Source organism: Lepidothrix coronata, unplaced genomic scaffold (genome assembly GCF_001604755.1).
Source record: "Lepidothrix coronata isolate B3197 unplaced genomic scaffold, Lepidothrix_coronata-1.0 Scaffold9, whole genome shotgun sequence".
Taxonomy (NCBI): domain Eukaryota; kingdom Metazoa; phylum Chordata; class Aves; order Passeriformes; family Pipridae; genus Lepidothrix; species Lepidothrix coronata.
In genome coordinates, this window is record NW_016690189.1 from 7,952,343 (window position 1) to 7,969,225 (window position 16,883).

The 16,883-nt window shown below is 37.2% G+C and overlaps 1 protein-coding gene across 1 annotated transcript in view; it reads right to left on the reverse strand.

Annotated features, from left to right (window-relative positions):
• CEP83 (centrosomal protein 83) overlaps positions 1-16,883 on the reverse strand; it is a 32,241-nt gene that overhangs the window by 7,797 nt on the left and 7,561 nt on the right. Inside the window, exons 4-16 of the mRNA XM_017804255.1 lie at positions 16,536-16,628; positions 16,106-16,237; positions 13,430-13,681; positions 12,576-12,707; positions 10,029-10,143; positions 8,429-8,573; positions 8,145-8,294; positions 7,400-7,475; positions 6,141-6,286; positions 2,456-2,585; positions 1,520-1,623; positions 704-884; positions 7-14 (exon numbers count right to left, since the gene is read on the reverse strand). Coding sequence (XP_017659744.1) covers positions 7-14; positions 704-884; positions 1,520-1,623; positions 2,456-2,585; positions 6,141-6,286; positions 7,400-7,475; positions 8,145-8,294; positions 8,429-8,573; positions 10,029-10,143; positions 12,576-12,707; positions 13,430-13,681; positions 16,106-16,237; positions 16,536-16,628 — 1,664 coding nt within the window. The remainder of the gene's footprint in view (positions 1-6; positions 15-703; positions 885-1,519; positions 1,624-2,455; positions 2,586-6,140; positions 6,287-7,399; positions 7,476-8,144; positions 8,295-8,428; positions 8,574-10,028; positions 10,144-12,575; positions 12,708-13,429; positions 13,682-16,105; positions 16,238-16,535; positions 16,629-16,883) is intronic.

Consider the following 16,883-nt stretch of genomic DNA (forward strand, 5'->3'; position numbering starts at 1 on the left):
TGATGCTGCTCCTCCTTGGGGAAAAAAAAAAAAAAAAGGAAAGTGGCACTATTACATTTTGCACACCTACAGAGGATCAAAATGAGCAATAATTTATTTCTTTAAGGAAAATAAAAACAGTGAAGTCCAAAATATCCTGATTTGTTCAATTTTACTCATCAGTGTTTTGTGGGTATTATTCTGACATTCATGATAAACAGCATCAGCAAGAAATACAGCTGCAACTGTTCCTCCTCTCAGATGAAAGAGCACACAAACCTGAGGTCTCAGTAACCAAGAATCTGTAAAGTCAACCTGGTCAACCTCAGCCAGAGAGATTTTCACCCTCAGAAACTCAGCGTAAGACTTTTAACCCCATAAGAAATCAAGAGCAGCAATACTGTTTTGTAATAATGAAACCATGGCGTGAGAATAACACTGTGGTATTTCTTTCTCAGAAGGAGCCACTTAAACCCTCTCAGGAGAAGGACAAAGTATGGAGAACTGGGTTAAAACTGCCTGTTTGTTACATTCTGTAGCATATCCTTTGTCTTTCAAGCACTCCTTCCTATTGCAAGGAAGGGAACATCTCTAGATATCTCAAAGTTTCCTTCTTCTGTTCAAAGATAAAATACTCTTTCCTTAGGACTAAGGTCTGTAAAGAAGGACTGTTCCAGTACCCTCTTTTGTTGTACTGTTTTCACAACTTGTAATATAACAGCACCTGAAGAAGAGGGAAGGACACTTCAGACCCAGGAGGCAGAGCAGATGATGGCATTATCCCAAGTGGATTGAGTGATGGTATGTTAGGGTTCAGAATTATACTCCGGAATTCATTGTGCCGACGTTGCAAGTCCTTTAGTCTCTTCTGGAGGCGTGCATATTCTTCAGAGGAAACATTCTGCCTAGGAAATGAGAGATTTCTTATTGCTCAAAATCTTTGTTATCCCAGCACAGCAGCATACCTCTCCATGAGCGCTCTGCTGTTTACTACCTATCCCAATATACCAGAAGAACTGGAAGGTACTGCATGTCTGTCTAAAAATCCCTCTACATATTAAGCTATCTCCTGTATTTTAGATTAGAATTTACATAGAATAAATTAAGGTTTTAATACCATTCCCAGAATTGAACCACAGGAGCCACAATAAATTAACTATTCAAATCAAGTCCTCCATAGGTGCTCAATGAAGAGAAAAAAACAGGACTTTATCTTTCAAAGAGGAGAATTGCAAGAGTCTGTCCCTCTTGCAATTCTGAAGTCTTTTTCACTTCCTTCTTTTGAAGGGATTCCTGCAAGTGTGTCAACCAGGTATTTTTCTTCTCTTTCTTCCCAAAGACACAGCCCTGCAGTTGTCTTACAAGCTCTCAGCTGCCCATCCTAAACAGAATCTATTCAAACAATTCTAGTGATGAATAGGCCATTAAACTTGACTCTGGTTACTAAAGTAGGTGATGAATCTTCAAAACCACTTCAATTTGTAAGTCAGATTTTGGGCATATATAATTTTTCAAGCTAAGAAAAAGCAAAGTTAATTACCTAATTAACATCTGATTTTGTTTTTCTAGTTCTTCCATCTTGGCTTCCAAAAGTTCTATTTTTTCACGCATCCTCCTTTGTTTATTGTCATTGAGAGTCTTTCTCTGTCAAACAGACATTTGAAACAGCTAAGTAATACCTTGATAGATTAAATCCTGTAAAAATTAAATCTACAGTGTACATAGTTTCAAGCTGTGACACTTTATAGGATTTTTCTTCCTTAAGAAGAGGAGCTGTGTTGTTTGAAGGTGCTTGGATTCCCATGATGGGAAACAAATGCAACCTGCAACTGAAGGATGCACAGCTGCTGGTGACTCGTTGGTTAGTGACCAACCGTACTAACAAACACCAACTGTATTGGATAATTACAAAGCTCATTCTTTAAATGACCATATATAAATAAGTATAAACATGACCAGGAAAGTATGCTTCCTTCTTTTAACTTTTTTTTGCTCGTGTTGACCTTAACTTTTTACAGCCATAAAAGCTACTGGTAGGTTTTATAACCTGTATACGTTCAAAGTATAACACTGTTAATTAATCCTGAGCTTTTATAAACAATTAATCTGCCTTTCCTTTCAAATTATTTCAGAAAAAGCAAGTTTAGAAGAGATAAAATTTTAATATTTCATCAAGAAACATCTGAAACATCATCCTCCCTAATCAAGGGGTCCACCTCTTAAATAACCATAAATACACACATGTATGTGCCAAGAAAGCCTCACAAAATCTTTGATGGCATTATAAGGAGGTTGTTGGCTGTAGTATACTTTTACATGCCACTTCAACCTATCTCTATGCTGGTTTAAAGAACCCAATATATTTAGTTATTAAGTAGACTGCAAATAAACTTTAACATTGAAACAATTCTAGCTGGCCAACTTAAAGCTGAAATTTTCATAAGCTAGATCATTCATAAAGGAAGAGACAACATGCCTTTTTCTGAGCAACAGCAGCTCGACACAGCTTGTTCCTCAGTTGGTTATATTTCTCTTCATGGTCTGTGATGCACTGAGTAAGCGTACGCTTCTCCTGCAGCCATTCCATACGCTGGCTTTCTAAAATCCTTTGAAAAATCAGGTTAAAAGATTAGGAGGTTATACAAACAAAGCAGTACGTTCAGTTAATGCCTTAAGATGCTTAAAATAGACGCATCTTTTCACAACTCTTACCTTTATATACTTGAAGGATTTGATTTAAATTTGATTATGCTAACAATCTAATTGTGACTAACAACATTTGAACCTGCACATTAACATTATCTTAGGTTTTGTTCAACCATGAGGCAAATTCTGAAAAGTGATTCTAATAAACTAGTTAATTGTTGGCACGCTACCAAACCACCCATAGAAAATTCCTGAATTCAGGTCAAACAATCACACTGGAACACAAGAGTAGACACCTATGCCAAACATCAGTTGCTAGAAGAGCTGACAACTATCTCCTCAGTTTGGGAGAACAGCGTGCTGCCCTATGGAGTCTCCTGTGTCTTAGTAAAAGACTTGACTAGAGCATGCTCCTGACCAGAACAAACACCAGCTCAACAGGAAGCTCCCACCAGTATTGTTTCTAGACAACATTCCAGCTGAACACACACCACCAATGGCATATGTTACCTGTTTAGATCTGTGCATGGTTAAAACATACTAAAATTAGGTTGTGTTCTCTAGCAGTGGATAGGAAAGGAGCCAGTTTCTCTCTGCTGCCTTGTTTGTTTGGGCTATCTGCATTGTGATTCAAAGCAGACAAGAACTAACTGCAAATTTAATTACATTACTCTTAAAGAATAAAATCAAATGTTGAGATTCTATGCAGCAGCTTTTAAGAAGGCAAAAGCTTGGTATCAGTGCATCCATACCACTCTAGTCCTGGGCTGACGCATTTTCCCTACAGGGACTCTGAATGAATCTCCATAAATTTCTCATCAAATGACCTTTCCCTTCCCCACAGTAGAAATATCAGGCATCACCCACTCATGCTGAAACCAGGGTCCTGGCCCCCATGGTAACTGTCACAGCTCTTTTAGTAGATCCATCGTGGCTTGTACCTCACTGATGACTGTAAAGTACTAGTTCCCAGGAACCAAAGCACTTTTGACAAGCACTGCTTGGCAGTAAAAGGATTTCAGTTGAGGCAGCAGTTAAAAATGCCATGAGTTGGGTATGGAGTTTTTTGGGAGTGGTTTTTAGGGTGGTTTTTTTGTTTGGTTTGTTTTTCAAATGCCACACTAACATTGTTTCTGAAATGCTTAACAAGTGCCTGTTCAGAGTTCATCTCTGATCTGTATCAGTCTCATAGTTTGCCTTCAGCTTTTTTTCTCATTTCACAAGCCTAAGACTGACACAGCCAGGCCCACAGCTGCTTTGCCTACTTATGCTCAATGCTCAACTGGCATTATTTTATTTATCTGAACTTTTTATCTTATGCTGTCTTATCTTTTGGTCCCTATTTCACTTCCTCTTTCTTTGGTGCAACTTAACTCTTGGAGTTCAAGCTCATAAGAATTACTGAACTGAGGAAGGATGTCCTATCACCCACAGGTTCATAAAAAGGATGGAAACATGTCCCAAGGCTCCCAGGGTAGCAATGGGGCAGACCTGCAGGGCTTACACATAGGCTGTGTAGGCTGCAAAGCTGTTTCATTTCTGCAGTATCAGGCTTGGTGCATCTCCCGTTTACCTATAAACTTGTACGATGGTCTCTGAGAACTGACAAGTTCCTTCCTTCCACTGCCTTCTCAGGAAAACCTAGTCCTGACTAGCCTGTGGTTCAGCCTATGTAAATGACAACAGCAGTCTCACTCAAATAACAGCAACAATCTCACACAGCATGTGAATACACCTCCCTAAATACATCCAAAGTATTCAACATGCCACTGACAACTGAACATACTCTCCAGTCCAAATGCAACAGTATCTACAAATGTTAAACCGAAAAGCAGTAGTTAAACTAACGACAACAAAGCAATTGCAGTACCAAATCATAACAAAAGAGATGTTAAAACAAAAAAATGCCACATTATACCCTTTGGAAGTTTTGTATTTAATCTGGGACACTGACTTTTTAAAAAACCCACCACGCAATAATCCAGTACAAGTTAGACACGTATTTGGTTATTAGGCTAGGAAATTCTGAAGAGCCATTTGTATTGGATTTCTGTGGCCAGGTTTTGGTAGCAGAGAGGCTACAGGAGTGAATTCTGTGAGAAGCTGCTGGAAGCTTCTCCCATGTCTGGTAGAGGCAATACCAGCCAGCCCCAGGACAGACCTGCCACTGGCCAAGGCCAGGCCAATCAGGAATTATAGTAATGCCTCTATAACATTTTAAATATAATATTTAAGACAGAAAAAAAGTTATTGTGCAGATGAAAATTGCAGCCAGAGGAGAGCGGAGTGAGAACATGTGAACAACAACATAGACACCAAGGACAGGGCAGAAGGGGGGGAGGAGGTGCTCCAGGCACCAGAGCTGAGGTTCCCCTGGTGGTCCTGCACGTGGTGCAGACCGTAGTGGAGCAGCTGTGCTCCTGTGGCCCATGGAGGACCATGGACCGTGGGAGAGGAGCCCATGCTGGAGCAGGTTCTCCTGATAGGACTTGTGGCCCTGTGGGGGACCCATGCTGGAGCAGCCTCTGCCTGAAGGACTGCACTCCATGGAAAAGTGATCTGCACTGGAACAGTTTGTGAAGAACTGTTGCCCATGGGATGGACTCAGGCTGGAGAGGTTCATGAAGGACTGTCTCCTGTGGGAGGGACCTCATGGGAGCAGGGGAAGGACTCCTCTCCCTGAGTGGTGGCAGAAACATCACCTATGATGGTGATCAGTAAGTGATCCCTCCCAGTCCTTATCTCAACTCATGAACTCTTTGTTATACTTTCCCTCCTCTGTCCAGTTGCAGAGGGAAGTGAGAGCAACTTTAGTGGGTACCTGACATCCAGCCAGGGTCAATCCACTACACCATTTCAGGCTAACTGCAAATTAATCTTTTAATTCCAGGAAAGTCTTCATTGCTATATGGAATCTGAACAAGATTCAGCTCCCGTCAGCATTTATTATCATATTTTGATGTTATGTGGCCAAGCTTGTGCAAAAAAAGCAAGTGATTATTTTTAATGTTGATGAGAGGAACTAGAAGATATCCAATAAGCTTTTATTTACCTCATATCAGTGGGAGGTGAAAAGAAGTATATACTTGTAATATACTGACTGGGTCTCTGAAACATTATCAAAGCACAGTACAATGCTTGAATGCTTTTTTTCACCCTCGCTGCTTAAACACTCTTAAAAGAATTGTGTCAGAAACTCTAGATCCACTTATAGAAGTCTGACATTCCCTTCAGTATAAGTAGAATTTCATTTTATACAAGCAGTTTATCTCCACTAATCAATAATTTATTTTAACAGACATGAATGGAAACGAGCTCCTGTTTTTGAAGTTACCATGAGCAAAGTTTTCATTCATACTGTACAACAGAACATATAGCCATTTTTTACAACTGTCCAATATTTCCTGTTCATTTTCACTTTCTGACTTTACTTAACTATGCATTGTAAATTCTGGATAATCTACATGAGAGGAACACAAGCAACATAAAAAGTAAAGCCAAAAGAAAAAAATTACTTCTCTCTTTCCAGTTGAGCTTTCTCCGCCTGTTGACATTCTTGTTTCAGTCTTTCTATTCTTTCCTTCAACTTCTCATTAGACTCCAGCAAATCCTTTTCTGATTGAGAAAGTGAGGCAAGCTGGAGTTCCATGTTGTAGATTTGCTATCAAAAAAAGAGAATTTTTTCCATTTGAGAAGATATGCAAATAACTGGCAATTCATTTTGAGATACTGAGACAATGCAAAATGGAAACAGCAACTAGCTTTAGCTTTAGCTTTTCATTAGCCTATTTTACTTGTCCCTTTTCTCCTTACTCAGCAGTCTCTCCAGAAACTTTACAGTAAATCACTTCTAGACAAAGAAGGTTTTCTATTATACTTAAAATGAGAAAGTGAGGCAGGACTCTTCAGTCATTGACATGACCCCCAGAACTTCAGAATTTCAACATTAAGCCCCAGGGCAGAGCAGAAATAGAGGACCACACAACATTTAGTAGCAGCGCTGTGGAGCTACCCAGGCTCTCATAAAACAATGTGTTACAACCAGCAGTGACTTGTACCAACCAATTCACAAAAATAAGGAAGCACAGAGCTTGAAAAATCCAACCTCTGCAGCCCCCATAAAGAAATGATTTCCCTTTCCTTTTCCTCCCCCACATGGAAACTTAGATACCCCAATTTCTGATTTCTGGAGGAGAAAAACAATTGCCTTGAACTTCAAGTGCACACAGCTTGCAGAGTACTTTGATGCACAGCTATTGTTACCTACTAAATAATATCACGGGCAAGCAGGAGTTAAAAGGATTAGGTTTTATTTTCAACACTGTCATCAATTGACTCTGCAATAGAAATATACCTCTTTACACTAGTTTGTTCATTTATCAAACATCTGTTAAGCTCTTGAAGAACCTCAGATGAGAGATGCAGTGTAAATGCAAAGCATTACCTAGAAACACTTTAAGTCTCCATGGAAACTGAATCTCCAGTTAAAATAGTGCATAACCATATTCAATATACCAGTCTATAAACATTCAGCTTTGAAATCCCTGGTACCCACAAAACACATGAAGTAAAAAGCTGTAATTCATTTATAAAGGTCCAGGAAAACACAATTTATTTCTGAACACATCTCCTTTTAAATATCCACAGTATGCATTTTGTTCCTCAGGAAAAGAAAAAGCCTTAAAAATTCAATCTAGTCTTCAAACACAAGGACACGGTAACTACAGGAAAGAATGTACTTCTCCATAAGAATTACAATGCAATAAAACCTTACCTGTTTCTGATCAGTGCTTTCACGTTTCCATTCTTCCAGCTCTTTTCTCTGCATAGCTTGCTGTTGAATTTTTAATCTAAAATTGTGTAAGATAACCTTATTTTTATCTAATCAAAATACAGATGTCATAAATCAGTCTGACAAATAAATAGCATTATTTGAGAGGCTGATAAATATTTAACTAAACAATGATTAAAAATACTTTTTTATCAATTATTAGAATTTGCATAGGAGTAAAATACGTTGATTTGTATGCTTTTGGAGTATGACTTTTGCTCATTTTATCATAACGACCTTCATACAAAACTACAGTAACCTAAGTTACCTCACAACCATAATAACCAGCTCAAAGAGACATCATATTAGGGTCCCAGCGTGCCAGTTGCTGATATGGCGCCTTTGTGGAAAGAGAAATGGTTTATGCTAACACTGGATCTATGCCAGCAGCCAGCATGGATCCAGCTTTAACAAATACGTATTGCAAAGTTATGACTTAAAAATTTTCATTGAAATTATATAATTTTTAAAGGTTTGGATGAAAAATTTTATTTTTTTAAATAGTTCATTTTTAATTCGGCTCTCTTTTTTACATAATGCAAAAGGTAATTTTGCTTAATCTACTATAATGAACATTTCATAATGAAGATTTCTGTATCTATGAATAGTAGACTTTTATACTGCCTACTGTAAAGAAATTAAGGGGGGAAATGAGAAATTTGTGCTAAGATTAGAAAAGCCACACTACCTCAAACGCTGAAGTTCCTTTTTGCTAGATTCTTCTGCCATCTGTGCAGCACGTAGTTTCTCTTCATACTGATCCTTTTCAGACTGTCTCCAAGTATCTTCTTCCAGTTTCATCTTCTCTAGATGAGCTAATCTGTTCTCAAGTTCTAACCTACGATGTTATTCAACATGCACACAAGAATCATTACAAAATGCCAGAAGTGTTTACTTGTTAAGAGTGACATTTTTAAAAGTAACTCAAAACACTCTTCTTTTAGAAGTTGAGAAGTAAATCAACAAACATACTTTTCATTCTGTAAGGCTGCAATATTGTCAAAACCTTCCTCTTTGGCAGCTTGCACTTTACGAATTAGCTCCCGATCCTTTTCTACTAAAAGCACTTTATGACGTTTAACAGCTGCCTTAAGAATTTCCTTGTCGGACAGCAATCCTGCGTTATACATTAAAAAAAGTTAAAATGTCATTACTGATGCAATCCAGGATTCAAATAACTTTATAAATTCATAAAAGGGAGCTAGAAATCACAATTCATAAGATAGAATGAACAGGGAAAGGGAAAAAAACCAAAACACAAGAAAATCAGAAGAGATGTGGCTTTTCTCACTGTAAGAGCAACATTTCAAAACTTTTGAAAAGTACTCTTTATACTGGAATCTCTGTCTATGGGAGTGTATTATTTGCATATACAAAAGTAATTAATCACATAATATTATTACAGATTTAAACTCTAGAGCAATTTATACTAAGCAGTTGTTTCTGGATTTAAAAAAAGAAGTGTTCCACAATATGGAAAGGTCAAGCGAGAAGATTTTCTTTTTCTGGAAAAGTTTACAGTAAACAGTAACTGGGTACCAGTGAAACCATAGTAACCAGGCTACAACAAATTTCATATTTTAATCCACTTATACTACCAAATGAGGCAATTCTGAAACTGTGACTCTATAGGCAGGAACAAATGATCCAAATTAAAATCTTGTGACTGAGACACCTGTGTTCACTGGCAAATAGGCCAATTTGCTCTAACAATGACACCCGGTTATTTAACTAATTCAGTGATGCAAATTGAATTCCACAGCAAGTTCAGGTTAGCTTAAAACTTGTCTGTATTTAGTTTCATATTTCATAGGGCCCAACATTTTTAGTTTGCAATATACTGTAAGTACATTGTCAATACAGAGAACACCACTTTCTTACAGTTACTCTTAGCAAACTTACTATTAAAGCAAGTAAACACAAACAACTATTTCAGGAAGACAAAGGTACTGTTTTGGAGTTATAGCAAATCAGTGAGGACAGTTCTCTTTAAAGCTGTGTAGTGATTTAAATCATCAACACACAACTAGTTCTAGAAAGTTTTGGCCTTTTCACTCCAGAAAGCTATTTGAAGTTGCCAACATACTCAGCTGCATCAGGTAGCTTAGAACATTCCCTATTTCCTTCAAAGAACGAGCTAGAAATTGCATTTTGTTTCACATGGCAGTCTTACCAAATTGGTATCAATTCCATGGACAGAGAATCAAAACCCAAACCAACCACTGAAGACCTATGGGACTTATAGTTTCAAGCCGAGTGTGAAAGACTCTAGAATTTAGCAATGATAGAAAAAATGACCACATGAAGCACATGATTTAAAACAGATGATACTCAAATTGCGACACAAATTCACTAATTTACATGAACACAAAATTGTTCTGTAACTGTTCTCAACCTCACAGAGCAAGTGAAACCACACAGTTACTTCAGATACAAAATGGTTTGTCAGATCTATGACCTAGACCAGAAGCAGAAGGTGAAGACTGCTGGAGAGTTTTCAGAGGAAAAATAATTTTATTATTGTAACTAGAAGTTACAAAAGAAATAGTTAGAAAATAATTTCACACTTTACCATCCATTTCACTTTGAATCTTGTTTTTCTCCCTTTCTACCTCACTCTTTGTTCTTGTTGCCTCCAGTTTGATATTTGTTAATTCCAATTTATGTGAATGTTTAAGTTCTTCTACCTATGAATTAGAAAAAAAACCACCAAATCAACTATATTAAATTTATATATATTTACTTCCCTTCTGATGAAAGATCCCTCAGAGTCAAGTTAAAATAAAGTTAATCTCCATAAGTAAAAAAAGAGTGATATCCAAACCCCGATTATCAATTGCTCCCCTAAGTAATTTCAATTTGGTGACTATTTATAGTCCCCCTGACCTCCCAGAGTGCTACACTACATTCTCAAAATCCAGGTCTTCATAGTTTTAAAGTGCATTTTAAATCACATACTTCTCTATAGACACATCAAATGCCTCATAAAAGCAGGAGCTTTAAGAACATCAAATCAAAGAAAATTAGTGCTTGCATGGAAACTTTCTATAGTTTAGGCATTGGTACACAGTAATTACATGGTCAATGAGAATTAAATATCTAGAGGAAAGGACTTATAATGAAAATCCATTCACAATGACAAATGTAATTACAACCTGCTAGCATATACAAGTGGCAAAAGGTTAAGAATGACACAGTACCTTATTAAGTAACTACACGGTGGATTTGGTTGCTCAAATACTAAGCTGAGAACATTTCAGGGCAACTTGCAAAGATTTAAGGTGGCATTTTTAAGGCACAAAACCCAGGAGACAAACGCATGCCCCTGTGCTCAGGAATAAGTTTGAGGGGGTGCAGAAGTGGGTGGAGGTTACTCTAGAAATTAGTTTCTACTTTCCTCCCTTCAAGAAACACCACTGAACATTTTATTTTGCCCTAATTCTGGAGGTGAGCAGAGAAGACCAGCTGATACAAAAAGAAAAGACTGTAACAATCTTCTATATATTCTGATAGACGATTGAAAAATGTTTAACTAAAGTTTTCCCCTCCTATTTAGTATTCATGTGGGACAAGTATGACACATTAGATAGAGAGGCTTTAAATAGTGGTACAGCTATAGCCTATTCTCATGGCAAATTAGAACTTTTTTTTTAATTAAAGACCAAAATTAAATACTTAGCACTCGTAAATGTGCACTGTAAAGCCTGTTTTGAATTAAATCTGAGATTGTTAAAGAACAACTATGGTTGAAGTTAAAATTTTCTTCCTGTATTCTATCTTTCTTAATTATATTATGATAAAATTAACTGCCATACCATACAAAGTGCATGTTAGTGTTTGGAAAGTATATTCAGAAAATCAGGATAGCCTTAAGTCAACAGAGAACGTAAAATGATCCTGTATTCAGCCAGATATACAAGCTCAAAGTTAGTGGCTTTACAGTTACTTCAGAACTACCTAAAGCCTCTCCAGAAAGGTAAGAAAATACAGGGGATTCAACTTGTTACTGGGAACTGACAGATGTGATAAAAAATTATTACCAAATATTCTCTCCAGAAAGGAGGGAACAAGGGACAGAAGAAAGCTTGTATTTACCCAGGTAACTACTTCAGTAGGTCCAGTATCCTGACTCAAATTTACATAGAGCAATGTAAGTATTGTACAACTTGAAGGTCAAAAGGTTTACCAGTGTTTTTACTTTCCTTGTTTGAATTATTCAAACAATCACATGTAAAATTGCATAAAGGATCTGTCTGTGTAATTCAGGAGTCACTGCAACCAGATAAAACCCTCAATGTGGCATCCACACTAACCAAATTATGCTGAAATATTAAACAGTGATGTTAGGTTTCTTAAGCAGTTTCAGGTTTTCCCTAAACTTGAAGCCTTCTGATCTTTTTTTTTCCAAAGTATTTTTCTAGAAATTTCTCTCAGATCTCAAAAAAAAAAAAAAAAGGAAAAGGAAAAGCATAGAATCATAGAACTAAACCTCTAAGATCTGGTGTCAACCCAACAACTAAGTTACTCAAATATGTTGTAAGACAATGGTCTACTTAAAATGGTATGATGCAATCCTGTATTAAAATGTTTCTCTACAAGCTGTGCTGGCACAAGCCCAGCAAAAAGGCTATGCTAATGTGACTACCCTGCTTCTAATATAACCCAAATCTCCACAAGTAATTCCAATGCTTGCTTCCAGTACCTAACATAGCCCATTCAGAGAATACTTTTTAAGATCTCCAGAAGCTCCATTAAAAAAAAAAAGGGGGGGGAATTCAATTTAAAGCTCTAATGGTTGGCTGTTTTCATAAGCACTAAAAACATGAAAATAAAGACCTCTCTTCAAGTCCTGTTCTGTTTAGGAAAAGTAAGGAAAGGACCTAGAAAATGAAATAAAAAGAACATAACCTTAATCTTTAGAGATAGTTTTATGTATGATGTTTCTCCTGTAAAGTTACACATTCTATATCTTCCAACTGAAACTGAGGGGAAAATTCCAAACCTATTTTAAGTCACAGCAGAAGACATTTTTACTTTATTCTTAGTGTAAAATATAAACAGAAAAACTTAAACATAACAGGATAGGAAAAATTATTTCAGATACCATAGAAGTACTTACTTTAGCAGCTAAGGAACTGACTTCTCGTTCACATTTGTTAAGTTTGCTAGTTAAGGCAATGTTCTGCTCATTACTCGTCTGCAGTTCTTTCTCAATTCGATCGACCTGCAGTTCAGCAGACTTCTTTTCTGCCTTGAATGAAGGAGGTATTTGTAAGATTTTTGGAGCAGGGTCACAGCACTGATAGTAGTAAAAACTAAACCATCTATCTGTATCCTGCAACTGTGCAAGAAACCTAGAGGAAAAGACTCACTACCAAGAGAGATAGCAAGAACTGATGGAGGACTGAGGACCATAGATGAGGAATACAGTGGAATCCTGGGAAGTGTACAACAGGCCAGCAGTAACAAAGTTTCTTTAAGGGAGAGCAACAGCCAAGAACTAAACAATTGCAGTAATGTGTTGGAGAAAGAAGAGGCACAGGCAAACAAGATGACAGATGAGGAAAGGATTAAAGAAATAGAGGAGCATCATGTAACATTTTTGAAAAGAATAAAACATTTACTCTAGAAGATTATTAACATATTGCCATTGGTTTCTAACTTCAGCCAACTGGCAAGTGCTGACATGATCATCTTACTGACTGCAAATGTGGATATCACCTGCATGTTTAGAAAGGAGATAATTCAACAGAATCTCTCAGTTGAAAGATTTCCAAAGTTGAACTGGTAGTACATGACTCCCAATACTCCTAATGTATTTATAAATTGATTTTAAATCTGAAATGCATGAATTCAAATTATGGAGTCAATGGCAAAATGATCCGTGACTTCAGTGACAGTTCTATCAGGCCAAATGTTATTCTCACTACATTCTACAAGGGGGCAAAATAATAATAAAAAAAGAAATCTTACCTCTAGACATCGCATTGCAGCCTGCATCTCAGCTATCTGTCGTGCTTGTACTCTTTGAACACTTTCTGCTTGCACACCACAATTGTGTCTTTCTGCTCTTAGTTCTTCTACTTCTGCTTCCAAGGCTTTTAATTTCTGACACAGTTGTGCCTTTTCTCTAGAGAGTGCCTCCACACGTTTACTGTCCTTTGTGGGATCAACACTAAGCAGCTGATTATGGAGTTCTTCTTTATCTTTATCCAGTCTTGCAATCTGAGAGTTGTTAATCAGAAAAATAAAGCTTTTACATTGGTTAAGTGTCAGGCAGCAACAAGTACAGCAGTTGATAATTCAGAAAAGAGCAGCAGTGGACATTTAAAATATTAGTGTTTGTTTTCTTGCTTAGAGTAGGAAAATAAAGCAAGACCATCTGACTCTGTAACTAGTGGGTTCTTTTTGAGATTACTAGAGAGTCCAATGTTGATTGATGTCCTCATTACGGAACTGGATGATGGGATGGAGTCAGTGTCAGCAAGCTTGTGTGTGGCACCAAACGGGGGGAAATGGTCCACACACTGGAAGGCAGAACTGCTATTCAGAGGAATCTGGACAGGCTGAAGGAGTGGAATGGACCAGACCCTCTTCAACAAGATGAAAAAGTCATGCATCTGAGATGGAGTAACCCAGCGCAACTACACAGATTGAGTGCAACTGCCTAGGAAGCAGCTCCATCGAAAAGGATCTGGGGGTCCTAGTGGACAACAAGCTGAACATTAGTCATCAGAAGTACCCTTGCAGCAAAGATGACCAATTGAATCCTGGCAGATTGGCAGAGGGATAGCTAGCAGATCCAGGGAAGTGATTCTTTGTCCCTCTCCCAGTCCTGGTAAGACTGCATCTGGAGTTAGCATCAAGTACATGAACAAAGTGACAAACTGAATCAAGTCCAATGGCCTCTAAGATGGTCAGGGTGTTAGGGAACATGACATATAAGGACAGGCTGAGAGAACTATGCCTCTTCAGCTTGGAGAAGAGGAGATGCATGGTGATAGAAGGAGAGGCAACAGGTACAGGCTGGAACATGTGAAATGCCAATTAGGTATTAACAAAAAAGTTTACCATGAAGATGGTTAAATACCGAAATAGTTTGGCCAGAAAAATTGTGAAATCTCCATCCTTGCAGATGTTCAAGACTTGACTGGACATGGCCCTGAGCAACTTTTCTCATTACATTTCAATATTTTAAGCAGGATTTTGGACTAGAAAGAAGTCTATTTCAACTTATATTATGATTCCACCATTTTATAACTACAACAGAACTCAAATCTGCTAATAACTCAAGACAGGCAACATGACTGGGCCCTGTCAGACAATAAAGCACACAAAAAAAAATCTTTCTGTTACAAGGTAGTACAAACGATACAAACTAATCTGGAGAAAGTAACTAACAAACATAAAATATAAAGACTGTTGTATTTCAAAATTAGTTACATGGACTGAATGCAATAATGGAGGCAAAAGAGTATGAAGTAAGGTATGTAAGAGAAGATATCTGGAGACTAGTCCAAACTCTGATCTGCAACAGCCCCTTTAGAAGTTGCACCAGCATCCTCTAAGCAGCAAAGCCGATTTCTGCAGCAAAAGCCCTCCAAATGCCTTCTGTGAGGAGACTCAAAGATTTATTGCATGATATGCCCAAGCCATCATTTAAGAATGAGGATGTTTTTATAGCCTCCTTGTGCTAAATGACATGGAAGGTTAAAAAGGCTTTGAGAGAAACCAGACCACACTGTGCCCTGGGCTCAAGGTAGTTTTGTTCTGTGTAAGTGTGCTAATTAGCTGCAGTACTAGCACAACCTCAAGAAGCCCATGAGAGAGGTAGACTGCAAAGCAGCATGTGGGTTTAGCTCCAGGAAGGACAACTGTTTTGTTTTTAATGCATTGCATTTTCAAACTGGGATTGAATTTGAAAGCGATGATTGCTTTGATTTGTGTCTGATGTTTGGAGTAATACATTCAAATCTGGCATCTTAGAATATATGCTCCCAGACAAATACCTAGATGAATATGCAAATGACATATGCAACACTCATTTACACTGCTGGATATATTTAAAACATAAATATGCTGGCAATTTAATTAGCTACATACACTTTTGAGAGTCCAATTCTGAAACAAATGAATGAATGGTTTATTCAAGAGTTAATAAAACTGAAATAAAGCAACCAAAGTTTTCAGTATCCTTCTGATTATCCCTGTCATGATCTAAACCTAGGATCATAACAGGTACATCGCAAAATGTACCCTTATCTACTATCAACAATATCTTCCTGGATTAGTTGTCACATAAGTAATTTAAAATCCAACCTTACACTGGTTACCCAGATAACTTATTAATTTCAAATTCCAACACAAAGGAGATTTAAAAAAGCATTAAGCAAACCTACTGGCTGTCATTTACCAGAAGGCAAGTTATTCTTACTTTTAATAGCACAAATGAAACTGCAACACGTAACCGAACAAACCTACAGAGGCAGCTTTAGACCAAGTCATAGAAGTGTTTTGCCAATTAAGAGAATGGAAACAAACACTGTGAAATGGTGTCAAACTGACAACTCTTCAAGTACCATCAGTTCCATAATGTTCAAGAAGCTTTGTCATCAGTTTCTTTCCATACTACTGTAATGTTCTATGTACCTCAGCCTCATATTTTATTTTCTTCTGTTCTAAAGTACGTGCATGTTCTTCCTGTTGATGTTCAAATTCTGATTTCAGAAAAGTATGTTCGTAACGAAGTTTGTTATATAGTGTTCTGTATTTTTCCACCTCCTAAGTAAGACAAAAAAAAATTTAAAAAAATCAAATTTTCAGATTTACTTCCTTGAAATGTCCATGCAATGTTTCTATCACTTCACAAGTTATATTTGATTAACAGAATGCCTCCTTCTCCCTCTTCCACAATTTCAGCCTTCTCTGCCTGGGACAACAGTACCAGACAAAGAATGGCATACTTGCACCCCTTCCAGTTTTAATTTTCTAAGGTTTTAGGAACAACTATAAAGTGGTGATCACTACTCTAAATGAAATAGAACTCCAATACTTACTACTTGAATTTTCTACTACTTACATCTTCTAGCTTCTGATAACGTTCTCTCATAGGAGATTCCAATTCCTCCTGTATTTTTGCTTTTAACAGTTCTAATTTTTGAGGAGTTAGCACCTTAAAACAGAGAAGTATCATAAATAACTAGTCATGTTCATTTATTTACACTGTGATAGGGCAAGCAGCAAGGAATAAAGTATTTCAAACATGATTTTAGGAATTCTGGTTAATTTTCTATGTTTTTCTACGGAAATTTCAATAGTACCTACAGAAGCAAAAAAATATACTAGTGAACTAAAAATATTCTGGGAAGGTAACAGAAGCATTTAAAATGTCAGTGTTTATTGGTAGAAGCAATACAAATGTCAAGCT